General features: G+C 48.1%; 1 protein-coding gene across 8 annotated transcripts in view; it reads left to right on the forward strand.

Annotated features, from left to right (window-relative positions):
- The window catches only part of LOC144502696 (oxysterol-binding protein 2-like), a 386545-nt gene that overhangs the window by 291742 nt on the left and 74437 nt on the right, over positions 1-20366 (forward strand). For 4 of the 8 annotated variants that reach the window (XM_078226903.1, XM_078226904.1, XM_078226906.1 and 1 more), the window contains one exon: positions 17398-17445. The exons of the other annotated variants lie outside the window; for them this stretch is intronic. In XM_078226903.1, coding sequence (XP_078083029.1) covers positions 17398-17445 — 48 coding nt within the window. The remainder of the gene's footprint in view (positions 1-17397; positions 17446-20366) is intronic. 8 annotated transcript variants of the gene reach the window in all.

Raw genomic sequence — 20366 nt, forward strand, 5'->3', positions numbered from 1 at the left:
CCTTCTGCACTGTAGGGATTCTACACTGCAGCTTCTGCTCTCTGCACGGATACAATTGGTCAAATTCATTGATGGGTACATCAAGCAGCATTTATAATGGACATGGCAACTCACCCATTATTAGCAATAATACACTGTACTACCATTGTTCCCAGTCATGTGATTAGAACCAAATGTCACAGCAGAGTTGAAGCACTAGCAAAGATCACCCTTGTGGAAGGAATTGCGGTTTGCAATATAATTCATCACCATCCATGTCAATCATAATATGTACTCTATAGGGATGAAGAAGGTCTTGTGGTGCAGTGGTAACATCCCTACTGTCAATGTGGGAGTCAGTTTAACTCAGTTGGCTGGGCGGCTGGTTTGTGATGCAGAGTGATGCCAACAGCACAGGTTCAATTCCTGTGCCGGCTGAGGTTATTCATGAAGACCCCGCCCTTCTCGACCCTGCCCCTTGCCTGAGGTGTGGTGACCCTCAGGTTAAATCTCCACCAGTCAGCTCTCCCCCTCAAAGGGCAGAGCAGCCTATGGTCATCTGGGACTATTGCGACTTTACTTGTTGCAAGCATTGACAGTCAGTGCTTGCCTTGGCAATTACATTGTTAGGCTAATGGCCGCCTTAAAGATGAATATTGGAGTATAAATGGACACAGCCGGAACAGTTGGTGTGGGGGAACCACATGGAGTTTGTATCTCTGCTGAGTTGGAGGTAGAATAAACTTGCTGAAGGTGAAAGACGAGATGCTGTGTTATTCCTCCATCATATGCTGTTACTGATCTTAACATCTACCGCTGGGCCAGAAGCTCTGGGTTCAAGTCCCACTTCAGGACTCGATGGCCATAGTCGATAATGTGGCCAAACAGATTAATTATTAGCCATGAATCTTTCCAATACAGCTGATGGCAGGCGATAAGAGAGCGAGAGTTTCCTGGTCAGCCATATTGCAAAATACAATGGCACGCCAATTGAGTCTTGGCCAAACATAATCATGGACAAATCCTATGGAAGTCCAAGGTTGCCAACGCCCTGTTAGGATGTGGAACCTGAAGGAGGAGGAAGGATAGGGATAAAGTCTGAGAAATGAAATGCAATTTAAATCTAGTGCTTAATTTTCTCTGCTGCATCCCACCCTTCCCCTTGCTAACTAAACAAACTTCATACCCGGCTCCACCCTGTCCTAGCTCTGAAATCTTTCACTCATTTCTCTCTGATCTCCCTTCATCCCTTTGTCAAACTCATCTTGCCGTCAAGAACCATTTCCTATTCCCCTGATCCAGCGGAAAAGAAATGCTGCCACTAATCTCCCCATTTAATTTCTGTTCCTGGTCCTATTCCTGGGCGGGTTAGGTTGATTGGCCATGCTAAATTGAGCCGAGTATCGGTGGGGAGGGGATCAGCGGGTAAATATGTGGGGTTACGGGGATAGGGTTGGATTGTTGTTTGTGCAAGCTCAGTGGGCCGAATGGCTCCCTTCTGTGCTGTGGGGATTCTGTGATTCTATGTCATTGTACATGGTTCGCTTTCTTCCAGTGCTGTCCCCGTCACTTCTAAGTCATTAACCCTCTCCTCAGAATACCCGCTCTGCACCCCTCTGTCCATGTAAATGTTTGCCTTATCTCCTATCTCCTTTTCCTCTGTCACGCAATGAATGCCTCCGAACTCCATGCCCAGCGTTCCTGCAACTCCCTTGGCAGGACCAACCCTATTGGATTCCTATCCCTGCGACACACTGAAACAACTCTCACCGAAATCACAGTGACGTGCTCTGAACATTTCCAGCAGTGCTTTCTGTTCCAAGACCACAAGAAACTACAGTCCATCACACAAAGCAGCCCCCCACCCATTGTCTCTGTCTACACTTCCCGCTGCCTCAGAAACGCAGCCAGCATAATCAAGGACCCCACGCACCCCGGACAAAGAAATCAAAGAATCCATCCTTGGAATTCTCCTCTTCCTCACTTCCACGCTGCCGCTTGGTGACATTGTCTACAGTTACTTTCTGCATTCGGGTTGATGGAAGAGTCTGTTCTATCTCTCCAGCAGCTCTCAGCCGTTGCATTGCCTGTGCATTGTTAGACTGCCTGTCTAGCAAACAGGCCTGAGTGGCCTGCAGACTCCTTCCATTCAAACATTGGGAAACTAATGTCATTGTCACCGTTTCCCTGTCACAAGCCCCCTGCCCACTCGTCCTGCCTTCCTCCCCAGCAGCTCTGAGGTTGAACCAGTCCACTCACAACCTTATTGTTCTGTGTGATCCCAAGCTGAGAATCCAACCCCCATCCTCTCCATTACTATGACTACCAATTTCATCCTTTCATGGCCTTGTTCTTCCCTATCTCAGTCCTCTCCTCCAGCTCTAGAACCCTCTGAAAACTTTCTGTTCCTCTCATTCTGACCTCTGGTGCATCCCCCACTCTATGTTCCATATTTTGCTGGATAAGCCTTTGGCTGGCCAGGCCCTTTAATCCCATCTCCTTGCCGCCACAGTTTAGAATCTACCTTAAAACTCATTCCTCGGACCACGCTGCCCGTCTTCATAGAGTCCCGACAGTGCAGAAGGAGGCCATTTGGCACATCGAGTCTACACTGAAAGCAATCCCATCCAGGTCTTATCCCCATAACCCCATATATTTACCCTCCTAATCCCCCTGATACTAAGGGGTAATTTAGCATGGCCAATCCACCTAACCCACACATCTTTGGACTGTGGGAGGAAACCGGAGCATCTGGAGGAAACCCATGGAGACACGGGGAGAACGTGAAAACTCCACACAGACAGTCACCCGAGGCCAGAATTGAATCCGGGTCCCTGGCGCTGTGAGGCAGCAGTGCTAATCACTGTGCCGCCTTCTTCAATGACTCTACTGTAATTGCCTGGTTTTTAGGACATTTTTTCACATTAGGAATAGTGCAAATGGTTATTATACCTCACTGTGCACCAGCCCAACACGTCACCTCAAATCTCCCCACCAACATCTGCCACTGAAAATGTTACTTAGATAATCCTGAAAAAAGAGTCGTGTCGAAGCTTTTAATCTTGCACTCACCAGGATACTTGGCAAGAATGCTGATTTAAGGGAAAAATAACAATTAATACTGTCTGAGAAGAGAGTGCTGATTGGTTGGCAAGTAGATCAAAATCCCGTTGCCAACCAATCAGCTCTCTCTTATGCAGTTGTTGTTTTCGCCTGACATTGGTATTCTTGCCAAGTGTCCTGATGAGTACAAGGTGAAAAGTTTCAGCATGCCTTTTTTTAAGCAATGCTCAAGTTCTGTACTATCAAATCAACTGTAGGTAATCCTCTTCAATTCATCGCCCAGTGATTTGGAACTCTGGAAAGTAAACAACGCTGATAAAAGGAATACTGAAAGGCCAATGTTTTTTTTCTATTCAGTAAGAAGTTTAACAACACCAGGTTAAAGTCCAACAGGTTTATTTGGTAGCAAAAGCCACACAAGCTTTCGAAGCTCTAAGCCCCTTCTTCAGGTGAGCACTGGGCGGCTGTGGTCGGTTTAATGCTCACATGTCAAATCCGAGGAAGGGTTCACGGCTGTGGTAATGGAGGCTTGTCCTGGGGTCAGTGCAGCCACTGGAAAGGAGCAAAGATGAGCTCACACTAAACCCAAAACAAAACCCTGAAATGTTTCCAATTAATGCAAAGTCATTGACCTGTAACATTTACTCTGTTTCTCTCCACCGATGCCGATTGTTTTCCAGAACCTTCTATTTTTATGCCAGCCAGCACTTCTCCTTCTAAGCATTAGAAACAGGGTTTAGATGGGGAATAGAAAAGATGTGGAGATGCCGGCGTTGGACTGGGGTAAACACAGTAAGAAGTTTAACAACACCAGGTTAAAGTCCAACAGGTTTATTTGGTAGCAAAAGCCACACAAGCTTTCGAAACTCTAAGCCCCTTCTTCAGGTGAGCACTCACTTCAGGTGCTGACGTTGTACAGAGCGTGTCAGGCGCTGACGTTGCACAGGGCGTGTCAGGCGCTGACGTTGTACAGAGTGTGTCAGGCGCTGACGTTGTACAGAGTGTGTCAGGCGCTGACGTTGTACAGAGTGTGTCAGGCGCTGACGTTGTACAGAGCGTGTCAGGCGCTGACGTTGTACAGGGGTGTCAGGCGCTGACGTTGTACAGAGCGTGTCAGGCGCTGACGTTGTACAGAGCGTGTCAGGGGCTGACGTTGCACAGGGCGTGTCAGGCGCTGACGTTGCACAGGGCGTGTCAGGCGCTGACGTTGTACAGAGCGTGTCAGGGGCTGACGTTGCACAGGGCGTGTCAGGCGCTGACGTTGCACAGGGCGTGTCAGGCGCTGACGTTGCACAGGGCGTGTCAGGGGCTGACGTTGCACAGGGCGTGTCAGGTGCTGATGTTGCACAGGGCGTGTCAGGCGCTGACGTTGCACAGGGCGTGTCAGGCGCTGACGTTGTACAGGGGTGTCAGGTGCTGACGTTGCACAGGGCGTGTCAGGTGCTGATGTACAGGGGTGTCAGGTGCTGATGTTGTACAGGGCGTGTCAGGTGCTGATGTTGCACAGGGGTGTCATGTGCTGACGTTGTACAGGGCGTGTCAGGCGCTGGCGTTGTACAGGGCGTGTCAGGCGCTGGCGTTGCACAGGGCGTGTCAGGTGCTGACGTTGCACAGGGCGTGTCAGGTGCTGATGTTGCACAGGGGTGTCATGTGCTGACGTTGTACAGGGCGTGTCAGGCGCTGGCGTTGCACAGGGCGTGTCAGGTGCTGACGTTGCACAGGGCGTGTCAGGTGCTGACGTTGTACAGGGCGTGTCAGGCGCTGACGTTGCACAGGGGTGTCAGGTGCTGACGTTGTACAGGGCGTGTCAGGCGCTGGCATTGCACAGGGCGTGTCAGGTGCTGACGTTGCACAGGGCGTGTCAGGCGCTGACGTTGCACAGGGCGTGTCATGCGCTGACGTTGTACAGAGTGTGTCAGGCGCTGATGTTGCACAGGGCGTGTCAGGTGCTGATGTTGCACAGGGCGCGTCAGGCGCTGACGTTGTACAGGGCGTGTCAGGTGCTGACGTTGTACAGGGCGTGTCAGGTGCTGACGTTGTACAGGGCGTGTCAGGTGCTGACGTTGTACAGGGCGTGTCAGGCGCTGACGTTGCACAGGGCGTGTCATGCGCTGACGTTGTACAGAGCGTGTCAGGCGCTGACGTTGCACAGGGCGTGTCATGCGCTGACGTTGCACAGGGCGTGTCAGGTGCTGATGTTGCACAGGGCGTGTCAGGTGCTGATGTTGCACAGGGCGCGTCAGGCGCTGACGTTGTACAGAGCGTGTCAGGCGCTGACGTTGTACAGAGCGTGTCAGGCGCTGACGTTGTACAGAGTGTGTCAGGCGCTGACATACAGAGCGTGTCAGGCGCTGACGTTGCACAGGGGCGTGTCAGGTGCTGATGTTGCACAGGGCGTGTCAGGCGCTGACGTTGTACAGAGCGTGTCAGGCGCTGACGTTGTACAGAGTGTGTCAGGCGCTGACATACAGAGCGTGTCAGGCGCTGACGTTGCACAGGGGCGTGTCAGGCGCTGACGTTGTACAGAGTGTGTCAGGCGCTGACGTTGTACAGAGTGTGTCAGGCGCTGACATACAGAGCGTGTCAGGAGCTGACGTTGCACAGGGCGCGTCAGGCGCTGACGTTGTACAGGGCGTGTCAGGCGCTGACGTTGCACAGGGCGCGTCAGGCGCTGACGTTGTACAGGGCGTGTCAGGCGCTGACGTTGCACAGGGCGTGTCAGGCGCTGACGTTGCACAGGGCGTGTCAGGCGCTGATGTTGCACAGGGCGTGTCAGGCGCTGGCATTGTACAGGGCGTGTCAGGCGCTGATGTACAGGGTGTGTCAGGCGCTGATGTTGTACAGGGGTGTCAGGCGCTGACGTTATACAGGGTGCATCAGGTGCTGACATTGTGCAGGGGTGTCAGGCGCTGACGTTGTACAGGGCATGTCAGGCGCTGACCTTGTACAGGACGCGTCAGGCGCTGATATACAGTGCACGAGAGAAGGCGGTGAATGAATCAATTTTTTGGGAGCTGAATATTCTCATTCCCAGTTAGAATACAAACCCGGGTGTTATAACATTACAATCCCACAGGCCCTTCCATCACTGTCCTTGTTTACTTTTCACTTAACTCTCATAGTCTCTTAAAAATTCTATTTTTGGAACAGAAACTATAAATGACCTGGTGGAGTGAATGACAAACTAGTTCCCAGTCTGCCGACTGTAATCTCCAGTTGTGCTGATGTTCATAAATCACTTCAGTTTATAAGCAATGGAGCAGTTTGATTCAGTTTTCGTATTCATCTCTGTCATATTGCCAGTACTTAGCCACACTTAGGCTGCAGTAATACAAGTGTGCTTGATTGGACAGAGCTTTGGGGAATATAATAACTTGATGCGGATGGTTATGTTGGATGAATTTGCCACTATTAGCATGTCGCTATTCTGAGATTATTGCAGTGTAAATAGAACTGGTCTGTGAAAGAATCTGGAGAAATCGAGAAGACAACACTGCACATGCCAGAAATCTGAAATCAAAACAGCAGATGCTGATAATGGTCGGAAGGTCAGGCAGTAACTGTGGAGAGCAGAACTGAGCCAATGTGGGGAATTTTCCCTAATCGCTCACTGCGGGAATCATAGCAGGCTGGGGAGTGTGGGGGCGGCCATCCAGAGGTCCGCTGACCTGGGGTGGGATTTTCCAGTTTTGGGACGAGCACGGCCGGAAAGTCCCGTCCAATGTTTCAGCTCCGTGACCATTCACCAGGAGTGGGAAAAGTTGGAGATGTAATTGGTTCGGAGCAAGGACTAGGTGGGACAAGGACAAGGGAATGTCTGAGATAGCTGGTTGAGGACGGGAGAGATTGAATGAGTTCATCTTCCAGGGACTAAGAGGGGGAAAGAAAGGAAACCAAAGACATGCTGAGAGCAGGTGTGTTATTGTCCGGAAGCAAAAATAAGAGAAAAGCCAAAACATGCAAAGGAAAAGGATGATTCAGTGAGGAAGTTTCCCCCGCACATATTCAAAAATAGCAGCAACAGCTTTGGAAGTGGGGGGATCATAGAATCCCTCCAGTGCAGAAGTAGGCCATTTGGCCCATCGAGACTGTACTGACCACAATCCCACTCAGGCCCTATTCCCGTAATTCCACATATTTACCCTGCTAATCCCCGTGACACTAAGGATCAATTTAGCATGGCCAATCAGTCTAAGCAGCACAGCTTTTGGACTGTGGGAGGAAACCAGAGCACCCGGAGGAAACCCACACAGACACGGGGAGAATGTGCAGACTCTGCACAGACAGTAACCCAAGCCGGGAATCGAATCCGGGTCCCTGGCGCTGTGAGGCAGCAGTGCGAACCACTGTGATCATTAGGTAGAGAAAAATGGGGTATGGAATTTTCTCGTCCCGCCCGCCGTGGGAATCGTAGCTGGCGGGACACGGACCATGCAAAAGTCCATTGATCTCAGGCGGGATTTTCCAGCCTTGGGGGGAACGCGGCCGGAAAGTCCCGCTCAGGGTGTCCGAGAATGAGAAAGTTCTTTCCCTTCGGTTGCTCTGTGAACTTGGTGGTTATATCCATTATTGGTCTGATTCAACCATGCTGTAAATCATAAATCACCCTCTTTAAACTACACTGGCACTCGCTGACGTCTCCCTGAATAGGCTGCACTAACTTCAATTGCCACTTGGCGCCTTAGCCATTGAGGAGATCTTTTATTATCAGTTTGCGGTTTGATCAATGACATGTCGCTTAGACTGTCAACATCCTGCACATCCCAACAACTCCATTCCACTCAGCACAACACTGAACAGCTGAGGGAGCTCTGCGTGCTTTAATGACAAAATTATTCAGAGAGCTCTTTACTTTAGGTTCAGCATTTTTCAACGTGTGGTATTTTATACAGTAAGGTCTGTTTTTCCATTAAGTGGGATAATCATGCCATTTACCTCATGCCTTAGAAGCTGGTTTATCTCAAAGTGATTAGCACTGCTGCCCACAGCGCCAGGGACCAGGGTTCAATTCCCGGCTTGGGTCACTGTCTGTGCGGAGTCTGCACGTTCTCCCCGTGTCTGCGTGGGTTTCCTCCGGGTGCTCCGGTTTCCTCCCACAGACCAAAGATGTGCTGGTTGGGTGCATCGACCATGCTAAATTTTCTCTCTGTGTACCCGAACAGGTGCTGGAGTGTGGCGACTAGGGGATTTTCACATTGCAGTGTTAATGTAAGCCTATTTGTGACACTAATATAGAACATAGAACATAGAACAGTACAGCACAGAACAGGCCCTTCGGCCCACGATGTTGTGCCGACCTTCATCTGAAACCAAGATCAAGCTATCCCACTCCCTACCATCCTGGTGTGCTCCATGTGCCTATCCAATAACCGCTTAAATGTTCCTAAAGTGTCTGACTCCACTATCACTGCAGGCAGTCCATTCCACACCCCAACCACTCTCTGCGTGAAGAACCTACCTCTGATATCCTTCCTATATCTCCCACCATGAACCCTATAGTTATGCCCCCTCGTAATAGCTCCATCCACCCGAGGAAATAGTCTTTGAACGTTCACTCGATCTATCCCCTTCATCATTTTATAAACCTCTATTAAGTCTCCCCTCAATCTCCTCCGCTCCAGAGAGAACAGCCCCAGCTCCCTCAACCTTTCCTCATAAGACCGACACTCCAAACCAGGCAGCATCCTGGTAAATCTCCTCTGCACTCTTTCCAGCGCTTCCACATCCTTCTTATAGTGAGGTGACCAGAACTGCACGCAATATTCCAAATGCGGTCTCACCAAGGTCCTGTACAGTTGCAGCATAACCCCACGGCTCTTAAACTCCAACCCCCTGTTAATAAAAGCTAACACACTATATGCCTTCTTCACAGCTCTATCCACTTGAGTGGCAACCTTTAGAGATCTGTGGATATGGACCCCAAGATCTCTCTGTTCCTCCACAGTCTTCAGAACCCTACCTTTGACCCTGTAATCCACATTTAAATTAGTCCTACCAAAATGAATCACCTCACATTTATCAGGGTTAAACTCCATTTGCCATTTTTCAGCCCAGCTTTGCATCCTATCTATGTCTCTTTGCAGCCTACAACACCCCTCCACCTCATCCACTACTCCACCAATCTTGGTGTCATCAGCAAATTTACTGATCCACCCTTCAGCCCCCTCCTCTAAGTCATTAATAAAAATCACAAAGAGCAGAGGACCAAGCACCGATCCCTGCGGCACTCCGCTAGCAACCTGCCTCCAGTCCGAAAATTTTCCATCCACCACCACCCTCTGTCTTCGATCAGACAGCCAGTTACCTATCCAATCGGCCAACTTTCCCTCTATCCCACACCTCCTTACTTTCATCATAAGCCGACCATGGGGGACCTTATCAAACGCCTTACTAAAATCCATGTATATGACATCAACTGCCCTACCTTCATCAACACACCTAGTTACCTCCTCAAAAAATTCTATCAAATTTGTGAGGCACGATTTGCCCTTCACAAATCCGTGCTGACTATCCCGGATTAATCCGCATCTTTCTAAATGGTCGTAAATCCCATCCCTAAGGACCTTTTCCATCAATTTACCAACCACCGAAGTCAGACTAACCGGTCTATAATTACCAGGGTCATTTCTATTCCCTTTCTTAAACAGAGGAACAACATTTGCCACTCTCCAGTCCTCTGGCACCATCCCCGTGGACAGCGAGGACCCAAAGATCAAAGCCAAAGGCTCTGCAATCTCATCCCTCGCCTCCCAAAGAATCCTAGGATACATTTCATCAGGCCCAGGGGACTTATCGACCTTCAGTTTATTCAAAACTGCCAATACATCCTCCCTCCGAACATCTATTTCCTCCAGCCTATTAGCCTGTAACAGCTTCTCTTCCTGAAAAACATGGCCCCTCTCCTTGGTGAACACTGAAGAAAAGTATTCATTCATCACCTCGCCTATCTCTACTGATTCCATACACAAGTTCCCACCACTGTCCTTGACCGGCCCTAACCTCACCCTGGTCATTCTTTTATTCCTCACATAAGAGTAAAAAGCCTTGGGGTTTTCCTTGATCCGACCCGCCAAGGACTTCTCATGTCCCCTCCTAGCTCTCCTCAGCCCCTTTTGCAGCTCGTTCCTTGCTAACTTGTAACCCTCAGTCGAGCCATCTGAACCTTGTTTCCTCATCCCTACATAAGCTTCCCTCTTCCTTTTCACAAGACATTCCACCTCTTTTGTGAACCACGGTTCCCTCACTCGGCCATTTCCTCCCTGCCTGACAGGGACATACCTATCAAGGACACCCAGTATTTGTTCCTTGAAAAAGTTCCACTTTTCATCAGTGCCTTTCCCTGACAGTTTCTGTTCCCATCTTATGCCCCCTAATTCTTGCCTAATCGCATCATAATTACCTCTCCCCCAATTGTAAGCCTTGCCCTGCCGTCCGGCCCTATCCCTCTCCATTGCAATAACAAAAGACACCGAATTGTGGTCACTATCTCCAAAGTTCTCTCCCACAACCAAATCTAACACTTGGCCCGGTTCATTTCCCAGTACCAAATCCAATGTGGCCTCACCCCTTGTCGGCCTATCCACATATTGTGTCAGGAAACCCTCCTGCACACACTGCACAAAAAGTGCCCCATCCAAACTATTTGACCTACAAAGGTTCCAATGAATATTTGGAAAGTTAAAGTCCCCCATGACAACTACCCTGTGACCCCCACACGTATCCATAATCTGCTTAGCAATTTCTTCCTCCACATCTCTATTACTATTTGGGGGCCTATAGTAAACTCCTAGCAACGTGACCGCTCCTTTCCTGTTTCTAACTGCAGCCCATATTACCTCAGTGTGCATATCCCCCTCAAAGTGCTTTTCCGCAGCCGTTAAACTATCCTTGATTAACAATGCTACTCCTCCACCTCTTTTACCAGCTTCCCTACACTTACTGAAACATCTATACCCCGGAACGTCCAACAACCATTCCTGTCCTTGTTCTACCCACGTCTCCGTAATGGCCACAACATCGTAGTCCCAAGTAGCAATCCACGCCCCAAGTTCATCCACCTTGTTCCGGATGCTCCTTGCATTGAAGTAGACACACTTCAACCCATCTTCCTGTCTACCGGTACCCACCCTTGACCTTGATACCTTCCCCAATACCTCACCACCCTCAACACTGACTTCTGGACTACAACTCCTTTTCCCACTCCCCTGACAAATTAGTTTAAATCCCCCTGAAGAGCCGTAGCAAATTTCCCTCCCAGGATATTGGTGCCCCTCTGGTTCAGGTGCACCCCGTCCTGTTTGTAGAGGTCCCACCTTCCCCAGAACGTGTTCCAATTATCCACGTATCTGAAACCCTCCCTCCTGCACCATCCCTGCAACCACATGTTTAAGTGCACTCTCTCCCTGTTCCTCAACTCGCTATCACGTGTAGCGTACCAGAGATGACCACATGTTTTGTCTTTGCTCTCAGCTTCCAGCCGAGCTCCAGAAATTCCTGTTTTAAATCCCCGTCCCTTCTCTTACCTATGTCGTTGGTACCAATGTGTACCACGAAAATATATAATCTTTAACTTTAAACAAAGTGCCTCATGCAGTGAATCTAGCGTTGCCAATCCTGCAGGATTGCCCTGGAGTCTCCCGCAATTGAAGATCAATCTCCTGGTGTTGCCACTAGCAAACCTGGGCAAAAGAAACTTTCTTTAAAATGTGTTACATAGAAACATAGAAGATAGGAGCAGGAGGAGGCCATTCAGCCCTTCGGGCCTGCTCTGCTATTCATTACGATCATGGCTAATCGTCCAACTCAATAGCCTAATCCTACTTTTTCCCCATAACCTTTGATCCCATTTGCCCCAAGTGCTATATCCAGCTGCCACTTGATTACATTCAATGTTTTGGCATCAACTACTTCCTGTGGTAATGAACTCCACAGGTTCACCACTTTTTGGGTGAAGAAATGTCTCCTCATCTCCGTCCAAAATGATCTACCCCGAATCCTCAGACTGTGACCCCTGGTTCTGGACTCCGCCATCATCGGAAACATTCTCCCTGCATCTACCCTGTCTAGTCCTGTTAGAATTTTATAAATCTAAGTTCTTTGAACACTTTGATGCGTTAGTTATAAGAATGATTGGGGATGAGGAAGTTTGGTTTATGGGGTGAGTGTTGTCCAATCAGTGAACAAAGCAGCTGTTCTCGCTCCGATTGGTCTGGGATCGATGCTCCATAAGGATGGTTTTGTGTCAGGTAACCAATGCCGGGAGAGGAATGGGTCCAGTCAGAGTTAGAGAGCCGGTTTGGAGGCAGTAGGTTTGGTGGGCTGCAGGTCCCACCGGCAGCACCGAGATGTGTGAGCAGCAAAGCAGGGTTAGGGCTGAATTCTCCTGTGCCAGCTGAAAATGGATCGGATTTCACGTGCTTACACTGCCTGAGGACAAGACAAAGCAAAGCTGCCAGAAGGGGAAACTGGCAGTAGCAGCAGCTGACGAGGAAAATGTTGTACATGGCATAGTCATTTCATTACTAAGTTCATCAGAGACTCGTACAAGTCGGAATCATTGTCTTTGTTGAGTAAATTAGTACTCTCTCCATTTTCCTCCACCTTGTCCTTCCCAAGACACTCTACAGCAGTGCTCAGTGACCAGGAGGCTTATTCTCCACAGGCCACTAATTTTCGGAGGCACGGGCAGAAATCAGGAAACTTGTCCATATGCACTCATCTACCACCTCAGTAACATCAGTGATAATGTGAGGATTGGGGCGACATGGTGGCACAGTGGTTAGCACTGCTACCTCACAGTGCCAGGTACCCGGATTCGATTCCCAGCTTGGGTCGCTGTCTGTGTGGAATCTGCACGTTCTCCCCGTGTCTGCGTGGGTTTCCTCTGGGTTCCTCCCACAGTCTGAAAGGTGTGCGGGTTAGGTGCATTGGCCATGCTAAATTCTCCCTCAGTGTACCCGAACAGGCGCCGGAGTGTGGCAACTAGGGGATTTTCACAGTAACTTCATTGCATTGTTAATGTAAGCCTACTTGTGACACTAATAAATAAACTTAAACGATCTATCCCCGTGAGTGCTAACCCAGGCTGATTGTTGCCCTTCCTGGTTCCAGGGAAACTGACATGAGTGATAACCCGACTGCTACCCTGTGTAAGATCGACAAAGGATCCATGTTTGCGATGAACTTCCTGAACTGTGTGGTTCTGTACCACTTACTGCTGGGCGGGCGGTGGGGGGGGGGGTGTGCGATGATACCACAGATGTAGGATGTCAGTTCGTTTCTGTCCACAATTCCCCCTTTTATTCTCAGCTATGCTATTGACGATGGGTAGAGAGGAGAGGGCAACTGCCTCTCCTTGAAGAGGAGATGACTGAGGAAGAATCAGCCCCAGGCTTGTCCTCCATTTCCTAGCAGATGGATACAGAATGTGATTGGCAGAGATGACCTCCTTGCCCGAGGAAAGGGATTGTTGAACAGTGTTGAAGTTTGTCATTTTTGCCAAGATGTGGCCTTTCACAGAGGGAGGGTCACAGATACTGAAGCATCCCATGCCCAAATGCAGTAAGACTAGACAATATCCAGGCTAATAAGTGGCAAGTTCCATTCGTGCCACACAAGTGCCAGGCAATGACTATGTCCAGCAAGGGAGGGCCTAACCATCGCTCCTTGAAATTCAATGTCATTGCCATCGCTGAATCCCCACTGTCATCATCCTGGGGGTTTCCAATGACCAGAAACTGACTGGACTCCGCCTGACTTACAGTCTCTCCCACACACGCAGCCTCAGGCACACAAACACACTCTTTAAATTGAGGGACGATAGATTTAGGACAGATGTCAGAGGTAGGTTCTTTACTCAGTAAGGGCGTGGAATGCCCTGCCTGCAGCAGTAGTGGACTCACCAACATTAATGGCATTTAAATGGTCATTGGATAAACATATGGATGATATTGGAATAGTGTAGGTTAGATGGGCTTTAGATTGGTTTCACTGGTCGGCGCAACATTGAGGGCCGAAGGGCCTGTACTGCGCTGTAATGTTCTATATAAATACTGTGGCTGCAAGAGCAGGTCAGAGGCTGGGAATCCTGCATTGAGTAACTCACTTCCTGACTCCCCAAAGCCTGTCCACCATCTACAAGGCTCAAGTCAAAGTAAAGTTTATTTATTTACTAGTCACAAGTAAGGCTTACATTAACATGCAATGAAGTTACTGTGAAAATCAGTAGTGTAATGGAATACTCTCCACTTGCCTGGATGAATGCAGCTCCAACAACACACAAGAAGTTAACATAATCCAGGAAAAAGCATACCTGCTTGATTAGCACCCCAACTGCAAACAGTCCCTCCCTGCACCACTGACAAACATTGGCACTGGTGTGTACCATCTACAGGATACACTGCGGGAACTCACCAAAGTTCTTTGGGCAGCACCTTCCAAACTCACGACCACTATCGTCTAGATTCCAGAAGGACAAGGACAGAAAGCTGGCACCTTCACCACCTGGAGATTCCTCTCCAAGCCACTCACCACCCTGACTTGGAAATAAATCAGACATTCCTTCACTATCGCTGGGTCAAAACCCTACCTACTCTGCAGGGACTGCAGCAGTTCAAGAAGGCAATTCAGCACCATCTTCTCAAGGGGCAATGAGAGATGGGCAATAAATGCTGGCCTAGCCAGAGACACTCACATCCCATAAATGAATAAAAATAACCTGAAATGTTAAAAGCAAATTACTGCGGATGCTGGAATCCGAAACCAAAAGAAAAAACGCTGGAAAATCTCAGCAGGTCTGGCAGCATCTGTAAGGAGAGAAAAGAGCTGACATTTTGAGTCCAGATGATGTCTGCTCTTTTCTCTCCTTACAGATGTTGCCAGACTTGCTGAGATTTTCCATCATCTTCTCTTTTGGAACCTGAAATGTTAACCGTTCTTCCACCCCAGATGCCACCTGACCTGCTGTTTGTCTCCAGCATTTTCTGTTTTTTTGCAGTATTTTGTTGGAAGGATAATAGCAAATCCCATGTCGTTGAGCAATGCTGTGTGTGGGGTTGAGCACCCCTGACGGTTTAGCTGATGTGACAGGCAGGCTGGATGTGGACAATTGATGCAATGGTGTTATGGCTGAACAGAGTCCTGTTATTGCTCACCGTGCCAACAATAGTCATTTGGTGACAACGTTCATTAGAAACCATCTACTTGACCCAGCTTCTGAGTCCTGCGAGGAATGGGATGTCTCGGATGTAATATTGACATTGATGAACAGTCAGTGCCAGTAAATTGGTGTCAGCTTCATCCGACTAGCCAAGTCCTTCTCTGTGAGAGAGAATGAAAGAACTCAAAAAAGGGCAAAGATTTGTTGCCTAAGCACCAGCTCTTGACATAGAATCATAGAATCCCAACAGTTCAGGAGGAGGCCATTCGGCCCATCGAGTCTGCATCGACCACACTTCCACCTGGGCCCAATAACAGTAATGTCAATTGTTTACCCTGCTAATCTCCTGACACTAGGGTCTATTTAGCATGGCCAATCAACCTAACCTGCACATCTTTTGACTGTGGGAGGAAACTGGAGCGCCCGGAGGAAACCCATGCAGACACGGGGAGAATGTGCAAACTCCACACAGACAGTGACCCGAGGCCAGAATTGTACCCGGGTCCCTGGTGTTGTGAGGCAGCAATGCTAACCAGTGTGCCGCCCATGGCATTGATGGGAGTTCCTCGGAGGTATGACAGAGGCTGAGACGTGTTCCAGCTTTACTGCCCTTTTACCTATCCTTGTTGAAGTAACACTCGCGAACATTTCCCCCAAGACAGAGCTGTTCGTCAGAGGCAGTAACAATGCGTGGTGGTGCAGACCGTGAACAGAATGGGAGAAATGCTCCCATTGATCTGTTGAGTTCACAAACCCAAGACTCGGGGGTAGTTAGTTATTCTCCGGGTTATTTGCCAGGTGTCTTTCACAATCGATTGTGAGAGAATAGCAGAAGGATTATGAGCTTTAGAGAGATAACTGCTTGTTTACCAGAGGAATCTGTTTTCCTATCCTGTAGTCACTTCGTAAGTTCATAAGATATAGGAGCAGAATTAGGCCATTCGGCCCATTGAGTCTGCTTCGCCATTCGATTATGGCTGATATGCTCCTCATCCCCATTTTCCTGCCTTCTCCCCATAACCCTTCAACCCATGACCAATTAAAAATCTGTCTAACTCGGCCTTAAATTAACTCACAGTCCCAGCATCCACCGCACTTTGGGGTAGCGAATTCCACAGATTCACAACCCTTTGGGAGAAGTAGTTTCTCCTCAACTCTGTTTTAAATTTGCTATCCCTTATCCTAAAACAATGACCTCTTGTCCTAGAATGCCCCACAAGAGGAAGCATCCCCTTGATTATTATTGATTAGCCTGGTTCTATTTGTGTACATTTTGATCAGCCAGGGATGTGGAAATAAAAAGGAAATTAGCTAAATGTTCCACAAATGTCACTGTTCATGAGTCGTTCCTTATTATCTAAAAAATAAGAAGAAGAAAACAATGACTACAAAATTTAAGGGGAGGTAAGTAGTGACTTAATTTCAGTCATAATGAATATTAACATCATGTCCCAGTGTACCACGCCTCTATGTTGTCTACTTGCCTCGGTTGCTGTTCCTAATCATTTTCTCTTTGCTCACTGTCTGTTCTTTCCTGAATTATCTGAGGACATTTTCTTCAATACGAAAGGTTCTATAAAGTCTGTTGTTGTGATAATGCTGCTGTTTAACAATTGTTGGTGGGAGTAGGTGTTAAAAGGTTCTGATATTGACTTCTGAGGGATTGCCTCTGATTTTCTGATCTCCTACCGTGTTATGTTTCCTACTGGGCCTCGAGCAACCTGTTCCAGCTGCAGCACCCTGTTTGCTTTAAGGTTGCTGCTTTTTATTTAAGGTGGGCAAGCCTCGGAGTCGGACGCCATGGGTTCAAGTCTCACTTCAGTGGCCTGAGCATGTACCCAGACTGACTCTCCAGTGCAGTACTGAGGGAGCCGTGTTGGAGGTGTGTGTCTATCGGCTGTGATGCCAAGCCCAGACCACACCCCGGCGAATGTACAAAGATCCCCTGGTACCATTTCAGACAACCGTGGGAGCGTTACTTCCCGGTGTCCTCACCACTAGTTATCCCTCAACCATCAGCACCATCACATTCCAGCTGATGGGAGTTTGCTGTGCGCATGTTGGTGACTGCGATTGTTATATCCAAACAGTTTCCACACTTAAACATGCCTCACGGGTCATAAAGCATTTTGGGATGCTCTCCAGTTTATGAAAGATAGGATATAAATGAAAGTCTTTCTTTTGCACGCCTTCACAAGGGAGCTGGACCAGTTCTTGGCTGGGGCAGAGATCACATCATATTAAAGGTAGGTGGATTGATGTTCACGTAGCCAGTGTGATTGCCTGGGTTGTTCTGGCTGCCTGGCGGGCGGTGGGATTGGAAAGTGTCTGGACATGATGCTCTGGACACGAGTGGGGGGAGGAGGTCGGGGGGAGGGGGGCGCGACTTGGTAGCTCGGCCAGCTTTTCCCTGTGTCATTGTTGTAAGTTCATAAATAGTTCTGCCATTTCAGCATCACTCAGATCTCCAGAGATAGAACTGACATTGCTCGTTCCATCCAGCGTATGTGTGGATCATTAACTCCCACCAGGCACCATAGTTATCATGCTGTACGCAGCATGTACTGCAACAACACTGCCATGCCAGTCCAAAACTGTGCAGGTTAGATGGATTAGCCATGGTAAATGTGTGGGGTTGCGGGGATAGGGCGGCTGGGAGGGACTGGGTAAGATACTCTGTCAGAGAATTGGTGGGCCGAATGGCCTCTTGTATAATTAGTTTCATATTGGCTTCGAAAGGTGGGCATTGCCATGGTGAAATGCTTGACCAGTCTTTTTATTTGATGCTTTGAGCCTCACTCCATTCTTGTCACCTGCAAGTTGATGTATTTTGATATCTTTACAGCGTTGCGTTTTACCGGTAACCAATCTAACTGCTGTTTGATTAAAATATGACGGTGTTGCACTTTGAACCAGAAATAAAGGTTCTCTGCATTGGTCCACACCTTGACACTCCAGCAGGGATAGTTTTGTGTGGGTCACCTTGCGGCAGGTTTTGACATTAATATTCACTGGAAAATGCAAGTTCTTCCTCCTCTCCATCACCTGGGTTGGCACAAGTGAAATCCAGTTCATTGCAGACTCTTGAATTGAATCCTAAGATATGTTAGACATGGAATGCTGTGGTAATTACTGCACATTATCTCTCTCTCAATCTGCAATGATGGTTCTCAGCAACTTGAATATCTTTGCTCCAGATGGTTTGAGAGTTGATTGAGTGCAATGAAATAGCCTTGTGATTTTTAATGAGATATAAATTCCTGGTTAGCTTACTGCCATTTGATTTCCTGATTTTATAACAGGAAGTGGTTGGTAAATTTCCAACAGTAAATGAATAACATTTGTGTCCCGAGTATTGGAAATGGGCAGACTGCTCTCTGAGTGGGCGAAATGACCACACACATCGCACATGCTCAGTCTCTCTCTTGGACTCTCTCTCTTTGGCCGGAGCCATTCACGGCAGCAGGATCTTCTGGCCCCGTCGATGCTGCCTCCCCCACCGCGGGTTTCCTGGTGGACAGGGGCGTGTTCAACAGGGAACCCCGTTAACAATGGCGTGACCAGAAGATCCCACCACTGACCAATGGCAGGCCACCATGAAACACGCAGTGGGGTGTGCGGATTAATCTTGCCCATTGTCACTCCCTATCTGTCACTCGCTCTCTGCTTCCCTGTTTGTCTTTTTATTTCTGTACATGTCTCCCTCTCTCTGTCTCCGCCTGGCAGTTTCCCTCACTCTCGGTTTCTGTCTCTCTTTGTCTGTCTCTCTCTCTTACTGAATCTCTTTCTCTGCCTCTCTGTATCTGTCTATACCTCTCTCTGTCTCTCTGTCTTTATCTCTCTGGCTGTCTCTCTCCCTCTGGTTCTCTAACTCTCTGGCTCTCTCTCTGGCTCTCTCTCTGGCTCTCTCACTCTCTCTCTGGCTCTCTCACACTCTGGCTCTCTCTCTGGCTCTCTTGCTCTCTCTCTCTGGCTCTCTGCCTCTTTTTCTCTGCCTCTCTTTCTCTGCCTCTCTTTCTCTGCCACTCTTTCTCTGCCACTCCCTCTTTGCCTCTGTCTTGCTCTTTCTCTGCCTCTCTCTCTCTCTCACACTCTCTCTGATTCTCTCGCTCTCTGGCTCTCTCACTCTCTCTCTGGCTCTCTCACTCTCTCTCTGGCTCTCTCGCGCTCTCTCTGCCTCTCTTTCTCTGCCTCTCTTTCTCTGCTTCTCTCTCTTTCTCTGCCTTTCTTTCTCTGCCACTCCCTCTTTGCCTCTCTCTTGCTCTTTCTCTGCCTCTCTCTCTCTCTCGCACTTTCTCTGCCGAAATGGTGGTCAGCATTCTCGAAAATTCTTGGGTGTCTTTTTTCTTGTGAGTGAGACAATGGATCCGCTGAGATTGGCGATCGGATTTTGTGAACGGTATTTGATAGTCAACCGAAAATATCCTTGTTGGCATCACGATTGAAATTGGACAGTGAAGTGTTGTAAAAGGACCTCTTCTCTCCCTCAGGAGCATTGTGCTTTAAATGACTTGTGCAAGATGTTTGATTCCACATTTTCCCTCCAGGAGGTTACCAGCACATGTCTGGAATACAGAGTAACTCATCATCATTCAGGATGGAGGCCGAAGCTTTGGGTTGTGACAGCAAAACATTCTCAGTGTCACACAGACAGTGCCGAATACAGGTTAAAAATCCCCCTATCCACAATCTGATCAAAGAGTTACAAACCAACAAGACAGATTCCAGCATTCAGATTTTACTGAACTATTAGGAAATAATGTGAGACGATTAAAAATTTATTTTATTAATTACATGTTAATCATTCATCGGAATATTTATTAGCCTGTTAAACATTAATATTAAATAAAGAGCATTCTATCATCAGACTGAGAGTAACATTGTCTTTGGGTGTGATTTAAAATATACAACATCAATTCAACTCCCCCCACCCACCTCGTATATCTCTGCCAATTTTCACTACCCTGAATGACAAAAGCAGTCATAATTACCCTCTTAGAGTTGTCTAATTACATAATATATCCGAAATGCATCAAATTTATTTTAACCATACATCCAAAAACCAAACATATCCAAAAAGCGAATGTTTGTTTGCACAGATATGCAGTTAATTTGTATGCTAATAAAGCAATGTAATATATTAGGGTTTAATAAGTGTTAACATGTA

The sequence above is a fragment of the Mustelus asterias genome, chromosome 13 (assembly GCF_964213995.1).
Source record: "Mustelus asterias chromosome 13, sMusAst1.hap1.1, whole genome shotgun sequence".
NCBI lineage: Eukaryota > Metazoa > Chordata > Chondrichthyes > Carcharhiniformes > Triakidae > Mustelus > Mustelus asterias.